Consider the following 15515-nt stretch of genomic DNA (forward strand, 5'->3'; position numbering starts at 1 on the left):
CTAAATGAAAGAACCAGTGTGAAGTATGAGCACTAGTTCCTCTTCTACCCTTGCTTACCATATGGCCCAGGCAGAATTCCCAGTCTGAGAATCCATATCTCTCTGAAACGGCTTCTCCATAGCACAACTCACTATATCAGCATGCATCTCTCAATCCACCCAGCCTTTCCTGGTTCATTAGCACCAGCTGCTAAGAAGCACCTCAAGTAAAATGCAGAACACAATAATTAAAAGCACTGAGGTCAAGTAATTTTAGTCCAAATTGTGAGCTACTGTATTATTATTATCTGGTGAGAAAATGTTCTGCAAATTCCAAATAGCTGAACTTTAAAAAAAAAAAAAAAAATCCAGCACTGTGAAAAAGGGAAAAAAAAAATCACGGCTATTTTTAAAATAGCTGTTTTTAGACCTTATATGCAGAGTTTGAAAATGTCTCTGACACACATTAGCCTAAGGACTAAGCCCTTTAAGCCAGGTGAAAAATAGCTGTGCTTTCCCAGCTTGTACAATGTAAAATATTTAAAACAGTTGTGTCCTTTTTACTTGGGTACGCTATACTGCATTTAACTTAGCCATCAAATTTGTATTTAATAATGTTTAAAATGGTGTAATTTATTAAATCTCTTGTTTTTGTTAAATCTTCTCTCCCTTCTTCCCTTTTTCTTTTCTTAATATACTGCATCATGGGGCAATGTCTGTTTCCTCCTCTTCTCCTCTCCACCTTATCCCTTATCTCTTTCCCTACATCATGCTCTGCGGTTCTTCCTCCCCTTTCTTCTACATCCTCACAAAAAAAATTATCACTGTATTAATAGGAAAGAGAAACAAGGGACTAATCCCATTCATCTCTTCTACCCACCCAGTGAGCTTGAAAACAATATCAGACACCTAACAGCCAGAGGGCTAAACCTGAGAGTCACAGACAAATACAAAATATACGATAGGTGTATTTTTGCCAACGTGCAATTCGACTTCAGCTGCTGAAATCCAGGTGAGGATGCTGTCCTCGGATCGTGCTCGGCATCTTCCGCTCTATCAACCTTCAGCTAGTAAGTGCTAATAAATCTGAACGTGACTTCTCCCCCAGTTTTCCATGGCAGCCACAGTTTGAATCTTCCTCCACAGTGGTTGCCCCTGCTGCTGATTACAGCTCCCCCAAGGAGCAGCAGTCTGAAATTGACCTGATTCTTGCAAATTTCACTCTGAGGCAGCTTGTGAAAGCTGTGACCAGCAGCAGAAGCCCTAGAGCTCTTTGTAGGCTTAAGAAGACACCACTGGATCATCTTATACTCCGCTCATGTTTGGGAAGTTAGTTCAAATCTACGAGTGCTAGAAAACTGATTAAAAAAGAAAGCCTAGATTCTGCAGAAGTAGATGGCATTTGCCCCCTAAAAGCTTCCTACCTGCCAAAAAGTATTGGTGAAGGCCTCCCAGGTGTGACTGTGTATGCGTTGTTGTTGGGATGGTAGCGTGTATGGGGGGAGGCTGGAGACCAGAGAAGCTACTGTCCCAAGTCTCGGGATCCCACAGGTCAGAGAAGACAGGTGGGTGAGAGGAGAAAAATAACTTTAAAAGTTTGTGGTAGAAGCAGAGAGAAACTGGACACGCTGCCAGCTTTACTGCTGGAAATAGTACTACTGGAAGCATGGGCACAAGACTGGCTCCCTGAAGAGCCACGGACTAGTGCCTGAAAAAGGAAATGTGAATGTTCCCACCCTGAAAAGCAAATGGATGGCGCAGCCCAGCAATTCTCTCTGTACTAGCAGAGGGCCACCGCATGAGCTAGTTCCCGAGCTAGTGACCAGCACTGCCCTGAAGCTTGGGCGTAGATCATCCTTGTCAATTGTATTCTACTTTATGAAACGGAACATGCTATGCATCTTCAATGAGTAAGAAAAGAGTTAAGAATTGGCAGGGAAAGAAGTGGAGTAAAAAACTGCTCAAAACAAGAGCTGATTATGGTGTCTGTAATGTGGTGGTGTAAAGTAACAGTCAGTGCACTCCTCTATCCCGCTGACCCCAGCAGTCACCCCTTACCCCATTCTCTTACAAACAGATACAGACTGCCAGAGCGGGCAGTAGTCACCTGATGCCTGATTGTCGGCCTCGGGTCCAGGAGGGCAGCCAGTTGACATGCCCTCTGCTCAACATTCAGTGCTTGCTCAGGCACTTGTTCACCAAAAAAAACCTGAGGAGATCTCTGTGGGATAAGGAACAGGGGAAGAAATAAACAGAAAGAGGAGAAAAACAACCCCAAAAAAGGAACAGAAGCAAAGCTCACGACAAGGCCAATGCCAGACAAAGGCATGAAAGCCCACATGCAGAAGAGAAAAGCAAAAAGGGCTCCCAGATGAAGACTCCTTCCTCTCTTCCAGTTGAGACCCAACACGTACTGCAATCTGCACTAGCAAAGCTCTGGATTCTGCCTCTCTAGGCTAGGGAGGAACAGCTGAATTAGACAGTCATTCACAACTCACTGTCTGCAGACAAAACCAAGCCAGTGCACAGCTTCTGTCCGGCATTCCCATCCAAGGTAAGTTCACCACTAACCAATAGGCTTGGCTACGGTCTCACAGCAGCTCCGGCATTGGCACTTACCTCACCCCAGTTCTTTTGTTTAAAGGATTTTCTTTACTCAGATTTCCAGACCTAGACATGACTGTTTGTACTCCTCACACTTTGTGCACAGAAACACTCATTTTGGGGTAGTGCAGTCCAGTTCTGGGAGAGCTAAGCTCCCAGCAATGCCCTCCTAAAGGTGCCTTTAAAATACTGGGATATAGAAAGTTAGGTGATGTAGGGCTTGTGAAAACTAAGGGACCCAGCACCACTGGCTAGAGTCAGGTATAATGCAAAGCTTGCCCCAGCACCTCCACTACGCTAACCCATCCTATTGCACTTCACCCTCCAACACAGCTCTGGCAACAGGCCACAACTCTCACATGCCACCCCCCTTGCTATTCTAGGCCTTGGCACTGCTTGAACTGATCTTGCTAATCAGTTGTACAGTGAGCTTTTGAGATACTGAAAAATGCCGACTAGAGATGGCCAACGCATCCACATGTATGTACTTCTATCTAGGTGGATGGGGCAGTAAGCCAGAGTATCATGCAGTTCCCAGTAAGTTACTTTGCTTGGGGGATGAACAGCAAACTGAATGGGAAGTATAAACATCTGTATGCTACCTACAGGAGGCTCAGTCTGTTGAGATAATCCCAAACAGATGACTATGTTGTGTGCCAGATGAAATGCGCTCTGACAGACACAGACAGACAGACAAGGTGGGTGAAGTAATATCTTTTACTGAACCAACTTCTGCTGGTGAGAGAGACAAGCTTTTGAGACCAATAAAAGACATTACCTCATCCACCTTGTCTCTCTATTATCCTGGAACCCACACAGCTACAGCTACACTGCCTACAGCTATGACAACAGAGCACACAACTGTGCTCACGGCCAGTTACCGATTGTGCTCTTTTCCCATTTAAACCCATTAACCAATCTCACTCTTTTTTCTATTTTAAGCAGCTTGTCAGCCCAATTCACTCCCTCTTACTATACCATTTTTACTGAAGTAAAACTAATGCCTGTTACAAAACTGGGGGTTACTGTGTTGCTGCAGACAAGCTTGTTAAGCTTCTGATGGCAATCCAAACACATGCCACCCACCTGACAGGTGCATGAGACTGCTGAAGAGGACGTACTTTGGAAGTCATGGCAGTTTGCTGCTGGCTCCCACTTATTATTTAACTTATCAACTAACCAACTTCAAGAGGCAGCTAATTGGTTAATCTGAACCCAGATCTTTCAACTGCCTAGTCCCCCTTCCTCATATACTTTAAACCTCCTTTCACTCTTCCCATTGACAGCAGAACATTTCATTAGGAAGAAGGCTTCCTATCCTCTGCAGTAAAGCCACCCCCTCCTCCTCCCTTGTAACCTGGCATTCAGAAGGCAGGTTGGAATGCCAGCTGTTTAATGAATCAGAAAGCAGCCATGGAAACAATGCAACCAGTGCTGGTGAGTGGACCCAAAACGTAACCCTTCCTATTCTGTGACAGCCACGGCACACTATTAAAGAGAGGTAAGAGAGAGAGAAGAATAGGGAGAGCTGGAGCTGATCTACAGCAAAATAAAAGCGCAGAGCAAACAGTCAGCGTTGGTGAATGCTTGTTAAGCAAGTAGTTATGTAAACACCCCACAAAAATAATCATTCCTAACACTTTCAGCAGCTCCAGTGTGTTAATAGCAGTCCAGAGATAACTGTGCTTCCCCCTCCCCACACAACACTGCCCTTGAATATTGCACACACCCCACCGCTGCATGTGTGTCAACGCCATCCATGCCATTTGCTCATGCTTTTACCCTTTCCTGTCTGGGACTCTGCTCCCCAGGGGGGTCAGCACCAGGCTCCCTGTTTGTCTGTGGGCAATAAAGGATAAGCTTTAAAACAACCACAATCCAAGTTCTCACTCTGGACATGTTCCATTTGATTCATCCTACAATGCAGGCAGAAAAGAGACCATCATGCAGGGACACTGTGGTGCTCATTAAGAACTAGAATTTTTAAAACTGTCATCAACCACTTAGATCTTCAGAGGAGAAGGGGAGGGGGGAGAGTGTGGTGAATCAGTACACACATCTATAATTGGGATATTAGTTCAATTAACAAGTATACATTACTACCCAAAGAACTGGCATCAGCATGGGGAAGGTAATAGGAACACTCAGTACATCTCACACAGTGATGTTAGATCAGATGGAAAGTTTAAAAGGAGAGGTGGCAGAATTAATGTGTCAGAGGTGTAGAGAGAGTTTTCAAAAGGCAGCAGGTTAAGAAGAATGCAGGCTAGAGTGAAACACAGCATCGTAGGGGCTAAACAACCTCAGGAAGAGAGGATATTTTGAGTGAAAGCTATTGCCCTCAAAACTGAATCCCCAAACTGGGTATTCATATCTGCTTTATTCTATAACAAAGGGGTAAACGGTCCTCAGAAACAAAGGGAGGAAGCAGAGAGAGTTTTCCAATTTTGCTTGAGCAAAGAGATGTATTTAAAAATGGCTCCTAGAGAATGTAAGGGAGAAAGTGGTAAATCCTTAGCTGGTTCCAGCAGTAGCCAGCTGTCAAGGCTTAAATGAGCAAGCCATACAGGAGGGACCAGACATTTGGAGGAGGTGATCAGTAGAGAAGACTTAAGACTAAAAGACTCTGTTTTATTCAGAAAGATATGGACTAAGCACAGCACTGGGAGACAATTTCCCTACTTAGAAAATGACTGTCTGTGGACTAAGCAAGTCACCACCTCTCTGTCTCAGTTTCCCCATCTGTAAGATGGAGGTAATACTTGCCTCTCTCACATAGATTATCAGATGATGCCTTCAAAGTGCTCTGCGAATCAGAGTGCTCTGCAAGTGCTACATATCACTATTACGTTAAGGATCTGATTTACAGATCATAGTGGTCATGAAAAGCCACAGATCAGACTTAAATATCTGCCCTTCGCTCATTCTGCTATGTCTAATTGCTGCAGCACACAAAACACAAGTCTCCTCTCAATTTTCAGGTGTACAAGGGAATTAAGCCGACCCACAGAAACAAAATGTTCAGAATTTAGCTTTACAATTCCCATCAATGTTAGGGAATCACAGACTGGAATCCATATGCTCCTCACATTAGGAAAGGAAGGAGGCTTAAAAAAAAATACAACTCAAAGAAGTACTATCCATATATGAGCTGACAAAGGACAAATGTCTCAGCATTTTTAGATCTATTTAACCAGAAGGCCAACAAATGCATGTGTCTGTACTTCGAGGTGCAGCTTTTATAACCTGTACCTAGTGTAAGTGTAACTGCTCTATCTGTACTACAAATCCGTATTCAGACACACTGAACTCAAGCTGCTGGAAGGAGCAGGAGAGGAGTAAGCTGCACAAATGCCTGCCACTTTAACAATCACAAAAATACCTCATACAAGAGCACCAGAAAAAGGCTCCCAAGACCCAGGAGGGAAAATGCCCACCCGCATCTGTTTAAATGAGGAATGTGGATGGAGACAGACGACTACTAGAAGGGCAGGAAAGCGGCAGCCTCAAATGAATACCCAACTTCATTCCCCATCGTGCTCCAGCCAGGCAACCCTCTCTTTTGGAGAAACTGCCTAGGAATGGTGAACAACCCAAGGGTAATAATGGGTCAGATTTTTCCCTCAGACATGAACATACATATCTCATGACTGCAATGGGAGTTGTGCATGTGCATTTAAAGGCAGAATCTGGCCCTAACATTTTGTATTTCAAAACTCTCCTCTGCAACACAAACTTGGAAATGACTGCTATAGAAAAACCAAGCCTGAACTAAAATGCCCAAAATCTCTACTGTGCCAAAAAAAATCAGTATTAGGATAGATTTTTATATGCTATATTCAGTGTCTAGTTGTGCTACTAACCTAGAAGATCCAAGGCGGCTCACCCATGTGGGTAAAGAAAATTTAAAATTTGTAACAGAGGAGACATTTAGTCATTGATTTAGCGACCTGTGCAAGCAGGAAGGAAGAGGAGAGAGCAGGAGAGAGCATGCAGAGTGAATCACCTGCTGGCTGGGATACCATGGAGAGGAAGGTGGAGAAGAGGAAGGAGAGAGCATGATCACTTTTTTAGGGCAGGTCCGTGAACGCTCCTTAGTCCTCAGCTTTATTTAAAACAGAGGGGAAAAAAGAAAGAGCAATAATAATAATAAAACTACAGGGAACATTACAACTGTCTTTGGCAAGGCAGGGCGCAGTCTCAGAAGTGCATCTTCTGGGGAACCCTGACCCCAATCCCACCTCTCTCAAATAACCTAGAGCAGGGGTGGGCAAACTATTTGGCCCAAGGGCCACATCTGAGTATAGAAATTACATGGCAGGCCTGCGGGCTCCGACTGGGGGTACAGGCTCTGGGGTAGGGCTGGGGGATGAGAGGTTTGGGGGAAGGAGGGTGCTCTGGGCTGGGACCAAGGGGTTTGGAGAGTGGGGGGGGGTCAGGGCTGGGACATGGGGGGTAGGGTGAGGGCTCCGGCTGGGGATGGGGGTGGGGATGAGGGGTTTGGGGTACAGGAGGGTGCTCGAAGCTGGGACCGAGGGGTTTGGAGGATGAGAAGGGGATCAGACATGGGGGAGGGTGGTTGGGGCACAGTGAGGTGGCTTAAGGGTACGGGCTCCAGGCACCACTTATCTCAAGCGGCTCCCAGAAGCAGTGGCATGTCCCCCCTGCCCCCCCGGCTCCTATGCGGAGGCGAGGCCAGACGTCTCTGCTGCACGCTGACCCTTCCACAGGCGCCACCCCTGCAGCTCCCATTGGCCGCAGTTTCTGACCAATGGGAGTTGCGGGGGCGGCACTTGGGGCAGGAGTAGCATGCGGAGTGGAGCCCCCTGGCTGCCCCAACATGTAGGAGCCGGAGGAGCAACATGCTGCTGCTTCCAGGAGCCATGCAGAGCGGCCCTTGACCCTACTCCCCAGCTGGAGCACCAGAGCGGGGCAAGCCCCAGACCTCGCTCCCCAGCAGGAGCTCAAGGGCCAGATTAAAACAGCTGGCTGGCCGGATCCGGCCTGCGGGCCGTAGTTTGCCCACCCCTGACCTAGAGCCACTATTTGTTCTGGAGCAGACAGCTTTAAGCCTTCCACTGAGATTCAAGACCTGGAGTTATCGAAGGTCAGACAGATGCTTCTAAGGGCATCCACTAAACATGCTATTCACTGTCAATAATCAATATCTTTGCTTTACAGCCTCACCCCCAGCTGGTGGTGAGGCTGCAAAGAAGTGTACGACTTCGTGCTCTATAAAGCACAGATCATCTCTTCTCCAGGCTGCCATGGAATGCTTAACAATATCCATCCTGTTCACCTAAATTACACATGCCCAATGTTCAGCAGCAACACGATTCAAGTCCTATCAGTAACAACATTCTGCTCTCATCTTCAACTCCCCCGGCCCCGACCTCACATAATTAATAAAGCTCTGGGGTGCCTATCAGAAAATAATACAGTGAAGTGCAGGAATTAAGATGCAGAAGTAATTTGGCTAATCTGAACATGACATAAATGCATGTCTCTTTCCTTCGTTCCTCTGGTGTGCTTCGTTTTATACTAATTTTGTTTTAAATACCGCTTTTCACCTTTGTTTTACATGCCACAGCACATTCCTGGTTTATATGTTCTCCCTATGTACCCCTTTTTAGATCTCCTAGTTTCCCATCTTCCTGTGGCTGCCTTCCCTAATACGTCTGAAATAGGGGCCCTGCCCAAAAAGGTATCTGCAACATCTAGCTTGTGAATTTTGATGTCTGGAGGGAAAGGTTGTGCATGTGTCCCCTGCTAAGTAGCAAAATATCACACAGTGGCACCAGACAGAATCCATAAAGTGGACACATTCCTGTTCCAGTCCTCTAGCAGGATGCATTTCTGAGTATACAAAGGCAAAGATAGTTTGGCAAGGGAAAAAGAAACAGCCATAAAATTTCAATAGAAATGTAAGTGTTAGATACAATAAATCAAGTCACATGGCAATAATATGGCAATCAAATCATATGGCAACACCATCAGCTCTGCTACTAGTAATTAACGTGTCACTGCAATGCCACAGGGAGGGGTAAGGAGGAGGGTCTGATCGTGTATGGAGTTCATCCTTTATAACCATCAAGACACAGTAACAAAGAAAAATTAAATTTGCTTCAGAACAGCCTTGGCCAGGACTCCACTCTTCCTCGGGGTCCTGTCTTACTACTGTCTAACAAAGAAACTTCATGCACCTCAACCTGCTTGACACTGCTGGCCAATAAGGCCTGTCAATCACAGAGCAGAGCAGAAATCTGGCCTTACGCTGCAGTGTGAGTACTGCTAATGTGGTTTCCCTGACATCAGTAGGTCAGAGACCAGGGAAGATGCAGCTTTTCTATCAACAATTCAGACCACCTCCCATTGGCTAGTTTTCTCTCTTGCATCTACTCCCACTGCTCTTGCAGTAGGTTTTCCTCTGCCTTGTAACTTCAGGATGCAGGACCAGACCTGCCAGTCAGTGAGATGGAGATTGGTTCACTATTATGGAAGGTTCTCCAGTTTACTCTGCCTATTGGTAAGGGCACTAGATCACCCATTTTCCCTCAGTTATAAGAATCCTACTTTGCCCTCATATTTGTCCCCTCTTCACAGCAAGGCACATCTGCCACCCAGTTTATCTCAGGCAGAATCAAGCACAAAGAGATGCCATGTGTGAGCTCCTCTGCAACTGTGCCACGTGAAAAAATTCTGCCTCTTCTATATCCATGAGCAGCTCCTTCTAGGAAGCACAGTCTCCTCTAACAAGCCCATCAGCAGAAACATTATTCCAAACAGCAGCTCTAGCACCAGCTGCTGGCAACTTGGCGCCAACCTCAGTATGGAACCTGTGGCCGAGGAAGTAGCACCTCAGCTGGAGTTCCCAGCAATGCCACAGAGCGCAGCTCCAGCACTGGTGTAACCATCTGTCAGCTACCTGCTCTGGCTGCTCCCCTCTACCAGCAGGATATCTCAGCAGCAAGTCCAACTGCTGTTTCAGAGACAGCCTCCTACAGCAGAAACGCCTGCAAGGGGGCTACTGAACATCATGGAGGGATCCAACTGGTCTCCTGATGGTCAATGCCTCAGCCACCACAGCAGCTGACTGCAGAGTGCCAACAGCTATTCTTTGATCTCCCAAGTCACCCCAGAGAGAACTCTCCTGCAAAAGCAGTCCACGGGCTAATGGCACTCAAACAGGCAACTGAGTCACTTTGCTTCCCCAGGCCAGCCATTCCCTCTGTCCCCGACTTCTGGAGTAGACACTGCAGAGATATTCTCTTTGACCCAGCTGTGCCCTGAAGGCCCTGGAGGTTTTTCGCCTTCCTCTGCAGCGTGGGGCACGGGTCACTTGCTGGAGGATTCTCTGCAGCTTGAGGTCTTCAAACCACAATTTGAGGACTTCAATAACTCAGACATAGGTTAGGGGTTTGTTACAGAAGTGGGTGGGTAAGATTCTGTGGCCTGCATTGTGCAGGAGGTCAGACTAGATGATCATAATGGTCCCTTCTGACCTTAAAGTCTATGAGTCTACAAGATTTTGCCCCCACGGAGCCAAATTCCTGTTGTCCTTCTCCACCTCAATTACCCAGCATGGAAAAAACAGCAAAATCCAGCACAAAAGCTGAATCTTCCCACCAGGTCACTATGAAGTCTATCCAAGAAAAGGCCAGCAAAAGTTGAGCACCTAATCTAGGAGGGGCCTTAGGGGCAGTGTCTACACTAGGTAGTTTTGTAGACCACACTCGGACTACTTCTGTGTTAGTTAAATCTATTGAAAAACAGTTTTAATAGTCAACGGCAAAAACAGGTCCAGCCAAAAGACTTGCACTACATTACTGCCTACTGTAGGGCTACCATCAGCACCAACACCAGCGCAGCTGTACAAATAGTAACAATGGTTTTTATTTGGTTTGGTTTTTTAATTCCCTAGTGCAGACAAAGCCTTAGTGAGAGTGACTCACTTGCCTCACTCAGAATCCTCGCCTGTCTGGTGAGGAGAAAATCATAATCAAACTAGGAAGGCAAAGGCAGTCTGGCCTCCCCTGCTTAGCCACAAAAGAAACAGGGTAAGGATAAGCCACTCTCATCTGAACCTCTCAGTATTGCCAGACCTCACTTATCCTTCTCTGTATAAAGGGTAAAATCTAGAGTCTTGGTGGTTAAAATTCAAAAGGCAGGAAAACTGCCTTAGGGTTGTAGGGACTCAAAAATCTCATCCAAGTGCTAAAACACAAATCTTCACCTTCCTCTCTTGAGAAACACAAATTGTGCATTTCAGACCCAGCTTTACTTGGTTGTATAGTACAAGGAAGGCTAATCTAATGGCATGGAGCTGTAGCCAGTTTATGCTCCTCTTCACTTCTTTCTGAGACTCTTGCTCTCCTGAACCAGGTTATGTGAAAGATTCCCAAAGGCTGGAATCCACGCTAATGATGATCCTGTCCAGTTATCTCATTGGGTGTCTGAAATTCCTCTTGGTTGACCACAGGACTAGAAAAGTGAGGCCCTTCCAAAGGGAGAGCTCTCTTTTCAGTGGAGGTGATCGTGACCTTTTGAGGGAAGGGATAGCAGGAATCATGGGAGCAAGCAGAGGCAGGACATCTCTACATACCAGCACACTGACCAGGCTTACTAACACTGTGAAAGACAGAGGCTCTTAGCAGACCTCCCCATAGTGTAGAATATCCTTTATTTGGTTCTCCTTCTTTCGAGAAAAGGCTGCCGCAGCGAGGTTTTGATCATGGTACATGACTCCAAATGCTGGATTGTTTGAGTTGGGGTAAGCTTTTATTTTTGTTCTTATTTTTTTAAATAGAGTTCACCATGAATCCACAGACTTGGAGGAAGGTGAGCCAAACTCTTCCTCCTCCGGTCTCAAAAGTGCGCTTTCATTACATTGTGACTAGAAACAGACAGAGGTAAATCCCTTTCTCTGAGCACTGCCATCAAAACCACACTTTTATGACTACCCTCACAGAGACAATGAGGCCACTTTTATTGGAAAACAGGAGAACCATAGTCAGTGCAATGAGTAACTCTGCCTGTTTGAAAGTAAGGAATTGTAAAAGCCTATCCTTTGGATTTCACTGCTGTAAGAACCCCCACTACAAGGAGAGCGAGCCAGGATACATAAGAGAGGAGGTAGAATTTGATATCTGGTGATTTTTCTTTTCCAAGTATCCAGGCTTCCTCTTCTGACCCACCCTGTGACTGGAAGTCCAAAGTTTTTTCAAATTCTCAGTAAAAGAGAAGTCCGCCATGCTCTGGAGATGGAAGGGAGGCCAGGAAAACTGGTTTATTAGTTTCTATGCATTGTTTGAGAATTTTTAAGACTCTTTTCAGATGTGGATGCAGTATCACTGGGAAGACCAACGAACCCCACCACAGTGACTGAGGTCTCCTGAAACTGCAAAGCAGATAAAATGCACTGTAGGAATAGTGAGCCTGGATACTCAGAAGAGAAATCATCAGGTAGCAAATTTTACTCCCTACTGCTAAGGAAGAACTCCAGTGGTTGCATAGGAAACAATAAGCCACTCCTAGAGAGAGATCTCAATCGTATTCACTATTCTTCAGTATTTTAAAACAAAGAACTTTGCACAGTGGTGCCGAAGAAGGGTCAGTAAAGAAAGGAAGCAGTGGGTAGGTGAGATCTAGTGTGGATGTCATGTCACATTCATTTTATTGGTTTACCTGTTTCCACTGAGGCATGGGAGCAAGGCGGCCCTGCTCTCGCTGTCTGCAGGATAGCTGGTTGTGAACACGTTCCTGATAAGGCAGGACAGGCTGTTACATGTAGGTCATAGGGAAAGCAGGATGGGATCCCGGAGGAACAAAACAAAATAGCGAACGGCACTCAAAGAAAGCAACAAAGGAGTGGGAGGACATCAGAGACAGACAGACATTTGGAAGAAAAAATGGGGTAGGAAAGAATTAATTATCAAGTAAAATTTAAAGAAAAATCAAGCAAAATAAAAATGGGACATATTAAGATTTTTGTAGCATCTCCTCCCCAGGTTGTTCAGTGTTTCTCCTGTTCAGTACAGTGACAAAGGAAACATGATCTAACTGGGGAAGAGCAAAGTAAAGGCCACCACTTAAACAGCTCTATCCTATGTCCAAGCAGGAGGCATCACAGGATCACAGGGAATGAAACTGGAGGTCTGGCTGTAATGGCAACTCCCAGTTGATCAGGTCCAGATTTTCCCAAGCAAAAAGCACCGGGTGGCCTGGTTTACGAGCAATGACCATGGGAAATCTCCATTCTATGGCCTAGCAGGACATACTGCAAGGAACAATCATTACAGAATTCACTGGGGAAAAGCTCACAGCTCCTCCAGTCTCATTCTCTTCTAGTTGAAAGCAGCATGGAAAATGGTGTATGTAAGGAAATGGGTGTGGTTTTATAATACAAAGCAGTACTGTCTTTCTGGAACTGGGAATCCAGCAAACCACTCCCTACTGAAAACTCTTCTCAACTTCTGAGACAGAATAATAGCACAACAGGATGTGTTCTCCTTGTTTCAATTCACAAACACTATGGCCCCAGTCTGGCCCTCACTTACATGGATGACGTTAGCATGAAGGCCAGATTTCTGAAGATACTTAGGCATTTAAAGAAGCAACAGGCACCTACTGTATTTTCAGAAGCAAGTATCTCACATTGAAATCAATGAGAGTTAGGCATTTAGGTGTTTATGAAAATCCCATTAGGTGCCTGTCTGCATCTTTAGATGTCTAAATACCCTTAGAAATCTGGCTCTAAATCTCTTGGAGTCTTCCTCTTCCATCTAGCCTTTACTCTCAATTACAAGAGTGTACTCTGGGTCAAAGTGCAAAACTAGAGTCCAATCTTAAGGAGTGCATCATTTTCCTGTCCCAGTTCCTGTGATATTCCTCCTCTTCTTCAAAATAAAAGGGTTCTACTAACCAAATCTGGGTGAGAGCTTGTTGGAGGAGGCCCAAGGATATAAAGGTATAAACCACCTCCTACCTGTCTCCGTAAGCCTGTGGACTGCACTGGTGCATTCTCCTCGAATTTGGCCAGCAGCTGGGTTGCCATGGACTTCACCTTGTTCTGGTTCCCGATAGCAGCATCAATTCTCCTTTCTGTCAGGGCACTCACAAGTGTGGGCCTCTCCTCCCTATAGCTTCGGGGGGCTTCCTCCTAATAAGCAGAATAAACTAAAGATTAAATGGAAACTTTCCAAATGGGTCTTTTCCTTTAAAGAAGACTTCTGCAGTGCAACAGAGCAGAACCCAAATCCATTAACCCACACTTCCAAGCTCATGTTCTTTCCTCTAGTCAACCCTTCAGCTCACCAAATTCCTCTCCATCTACCTGCACCCTCTTGCTTCATATTTTATTGCTACACTGTTCCACTGAAGAGACCCACAGTCGAGAAGCTCTCATGGGCCTGTGAACATAAGACAATGAGCTGCTTCGAGCACTCAGTGAGAACCCAAGGTGGCAGCCCTCAGCTCAGCAGTTCCTATCTGGCATACACACTCATAACTGTAGGTGTGCCATGTGTGACATACTGCATGTGCCTTAGACACTGACTCTGCAGCCAGCTTCACACCCATGCAAATCCAGGTTCTACCTTTTACCTGGATGGAATTGCTGATATCCCCCACACCAGCTTAGCATCTGACAATGCTACTCCTCAGCACCCTAACCAAAATCACTAGGGTGTGTTTCAAGAAAGCAGGATGAAAGGAATTTTCTGACAACATTAAGTTTGCAATGTGCTATTTATTTAGTTAGCATCTGATGTAACTGGCTCAGTACATGATACAAAGCGTAAGCTCTGTGCAGGAATTGATTTCAATCTAAAAAAAATAATCTCACATAAGGTTCTGTTTGAGTGGAATATCTGGGGAGAAGGGGGAACATCCAGGGGAAAAAGAGCATGAAGAAAGGAACCTCCTAAAAATTCAAGGGGTTGGGAGTGGAAATAGGGAATCTATCACACGGTCTTTCCCCTAGGCATTTTCCCTACTATAATACTTACGTCCTCTGACTGGCTGGTCTTTCTCCTCTTTCCTGCACCATCCAGTTCCTTCTCCTTTTTATCCTGCAATGGGAGGAAAACTGCTGAGGATAGGGTGGGGTTTTTTTTTTAACTCTATGTCTCATAATGAATCCCATCAGCGCATTACACAAGTGTTTGAATTATTGCTGGCTGATTCTCTATGCTCATGTCCCATCTGTAGGAAAGGTGGCTCCCTGCGGTCTTTGGCCCTCATTTAGGGAGCCAAGCCTTCTTATCTGAAAGACAGCTTGTCATTCTTGGAGCTTTTCAATGAGTCAACAGGAGAAACAGCAGGTATTTCACAGTACAAAAAATACTTTGGACCTAAGCCAACAGCACAGAATAACCCTCCTCCTATCACTAGAATAATCATACTTTCTATTTTTCACCCTTCTCCCCAACCCAAAGTCCCTGAGTAATACTGTAATGTTAAGAATATAGTGTTTCATTATGTGAAAGCACCCATTCTGAATTTAGTGCTGCAATTAAAGAGCTGACGTACAATGCCAACAAGTCTATAACCACTTTACTCTTTAGAGAGTCTCTCTCTCTCACCCACACACACACCCACACACACCCACACCCACACACACTTCTTAGCACTTATTTGGCTGTCAGCCTGTCAATTTCTAGTGTTCTCGGGGTTAAAGTATACATACTAGAGTATGGCTACCTTTGGAGTTCGTTTCCTGGAGATGCTCTGCCCCAGTTTGCTAAGAAAAGAGATTGGAGACTTGGTACTGGCAATCAACGCAGCTTTCTCTTCTGCGTTCAAATCCAGAGTCTCTGTGAATGGAAACAGGTGGGACCAGTGAATGCACAGAAACCTCTGCGTAGTTATTAACAATAGCCAAGAAACAATTAAAAAGGGACTCATTCGTTCTTTAGCATGAACTGGTTTTTTTT

At 45.4% G+C, this 15515-nt stretch overlaps 1 protein-coding gene across 1 annotated transcript in view; it reads right to left on the minus strand.

Moving 5' to 3' along the window:
* Positions 1–15515, minus strand: part of MICAL3 (microtubule associated monooxygenase, calponin and LIM domain containing 3) — a 346852-nt gene that overhangs the window by 110125 nt on the left and 221212 nt on the right. The window contains exons 22-28 of the mRNA XM_044991795.1: positions 15283–15395; positions 14589–14651; positions 13568–13741; positions 12268–12342; positions 6590–6688; positions 4366–4422; positions 2087–2200 (exon numbers count right to left, since the gene is read on the minus strand). Coding sequence (XP_044847730.1) covers positions 2087–2200; positions 4366–4422; positions 6590–6688; positions 12268–12342; positions 13568–13741; positions 14589–14651; positions 15283–15395 — 695 coding nt within the window. The remainder of the gene's footprint in view (positions 1–2086; positions 2201–4365; positions 4423–6589; positions 6689–12267; positions 12343–13567; positions 13742–14588; positions 14652–15282; positions 15396–15515) is intronic.

Source organism: Mauremys mutica, chromosome 1 (assembly GCF_020497125.1).
Source record: "Mauremys mutica isolate MM-2020 ecotype Southern chromosome 1, ASM2049712v1, whole genome shotgun sequence".
In the NCBI taxonomy this organism is placed as follows: Eukaryota; Metazoa; Chordata; order Testudines; family Geoemydidae; genus Mauremys; species Mauremys mutica.